At 39.0% G+C, this 2500-nt stretch overlaps 1 protein-coding gene across 1 annotated transcript in view; it reads right to left on the bottom strand.

Moving 5' to 3' along the window:
- Nucleotides 1-12: 12 nt before the first annotated feature.
- LOC137996599 (uncharacterized) overlaps nt 13-2500 on the bottom strand; it is an 8834-nt gene continuing 6346 nt past the window's right edge. The window contains exons 4-5 of the mRNA XM_068842074.1: nt 2206-2327; nt 13-1334 (exon numbers count right to left, since the gene is read on the bottom strand). Of these exons, the coding sequence (XP_068698175.1) occupies nt 1203-1334; nt 2206-2327 (254 nt within the window). The 3' untranslated portion in view covers nt 13-1202. The remainder of the gene's footprint in view (nt 1335-2205; nt 2328-2500) is intronic.

Raw genomic sequence — 2500 nt, forward strand, 5'->3', positions numbered from 1 at the left:
CATCCAACTTGCTATCCCAATCACTACTCGTTTAATTCCACTTCAGTTTTTACACGCTGTTCTAGCTATCACATTTCCGATAAGCTAAGAACCTTATTACTTCTGGGAATCCAACAACATCCAGAATCTGTGGATTACGTGCACTATGCATTAATAGCCGAGGCCAAAAAGGTGCCAAAATTAATCATTACTTAGAATTTGTTTTCTGAAATAAATACTGGTTTCCATGTGACAGTATCTGTCGTTTGATTTTTGTGTAATAAAAAAATATTAAATAAGGTTTTTGTGATATCTAGAATCAAGTTTAAGCAAGTGGAATAAGCCTCAACCTTGATCATTCCAGCTATCACCTGGGCCCCATCTTATAATCTTATTAGTTGAATAATGTTATGATGAATTTCGTACATTTGAGTTCACATTGCAACCTGGTTGACAATAAAACATAGTTTAATGCTACTATCCTGCGAACAGGCTCGCACTGGCCGCGAGAAACGAGCTCACTCGCGAGCGGCCTGAGACGAGCCGGAGAGCGAAAAATGGGAACCTGCAAGGATGGTATTGAATTTCGAATCCGGGCACTACAAAGCTATCAATGTGTCAAATTATTAGCCCATAGAAATTGGGCAAAATGTCAACAAACATGACTGCAAATAGCCTATTTCCAAGTTGCTGCATGCCTCAGTTTCAAAGCGAGTCCTAGTGCACAACCATTTAAATAGAAATGAGTTGCATATTTCTCTGCAAATCAAACTCATTTCCCTTTCAATAGTTGACCAGCAACTCAGAAATGGCCCATTGCATTGGGGAGGCTTTCAGTGGGAATCACTTCTACATAACAACAGGACCTATCATTTTTCATCAATCAGAGTACTGCTTTTGTGTATGAACATGCTGTATTCGGGAAACAGTGCCATCCTTTGCAGGCTGTCATTTCTTTGAACCTGAAGCCCAGAGTACCGGTACCATCAAACTATGTCTAATTATGAATTTCAAGGTGAAATAAAAGTCAAGTAATTGGTTATTCTTTTGCACTATAACTTCACTCGTATTTTTGTTTGCTGTGAGCAGAGCATCTCAATAGTCAAAGACGAGCCCCACAGGCATTTATACACTTGTGTGATGAACAAATGAGCATAGTGCACGACTTTTAAATTCACTGCTTCCTGATGATATACATTCAACAACTAGCCACCATGTATTTCTTACATGTTATCTGGTGGATTTTCAATACTAGTCTTAAGGGGTATCAGTTTTTCAGTTGCAAGAACACTTTCTAGCAGCGTTGAAAGATGGGTGAGATCCTCCAGCATTATTGCTGTGCTGTGTGACACATCCTGCAAAACAGGAATGAGAAAAAGAAAAATACATCAAAGATATCAAAATGAGATGGGTAATTAACCGACCCCACCCCCCCCCAACCCCCCCCCCCCCCCCCAAAAAAAAAAAAAAAAAAAAAAAAAAAACTTGTCTGCCTATTTATAAACGTTAGAGTAGACACACAAAACTCTCTAGGAGAAAATCATCACTCAAGGAACAGCCGTATTAGGAAATAAGACTCAAATGTCTGGAGGGTATAAACTGCAGGTTACAGGTTGCAGGTTAGGGTTGCAGGTCACTAATTGTTTCACCATAGCTGAAACAACCGAAACTTTAACTAATGCTAACATTAGGCCTAAACAAGTTGTGCTTAAGATAATGTTAAATTAAGCCTAAGTTTAGCATTTCTGTAAAGGTTTGGGTTGTTTTAGTTATTGTGGATAAAACAATAACCTACAATCCGCACTTTATACATCAGTGTACCCTCCGTCAAGCGTTCTTGTGTCAGCTGTTGGTTGTGGCAGGCACAAGATGAGAGAGGGGTGGGTGGTGGGAAAAAAACCACACCTCTCATACCCAAGTCCCAATTCTTTGATTTTCTCCTCTCCTCTAGCATTTCCATGCTCCCCACTTTTCACTTTTTGGCTCTTATTAAACTCCCTTTCTGTCTTGCTTTCTAAATTTTCTGTTAGCATTCAGCTGTTCAAAAGATGATCACTTTCAATTTAGTCTCATTTATTTAAAATGCTACAAAAAAGTTTTAGGTTTAACCCATTAACACCTGAACTGCCCTGGACCACCTCCCTTGAAGAGTAAAATCATCTGCCGTTAGACAGAGGTCAATGGGTTAAGGTAAACCTAATAGATGCTTGTTTGCATCAAATTTACCTGTGCTGTGGTCTGTGCTCTGATGAGATGAAACTTAGAGCTTTCAAGTTTGGCACCGGCTGAGTTGTAACACTGTGTTAAACCTTCCACAAGGTCACTTCTCAGAACCAAATTCCTTTCCCCTTTAATGATGATGAAAACAAACTTAGAATGGATAATTCCAGCACAAAAGATACTAGTTATTATTTTTCTTTGCTCCAGTTTCAATAAAAAGGCTTTTAAATCAGTACACTTTATTCTTAACATCAAAATGATGCATTTTTGACTTACTCCTTGGTCCTGCGACACTGGCTCT

Source organism: Montipora foliosa, chromosome 3 (assembly GCF_036669935.1).
Source record: "Montipora foliosa isolate CH-2021 chromosome 3, ASM3666993v2, whole genome shotgun sequence".
Lineage (NCBI taxonomy): Eukaryota > Metazoa > Cnidaria > Anthozoa > Scleractinia > Acroporidae > Montipora > Montipora foliosa.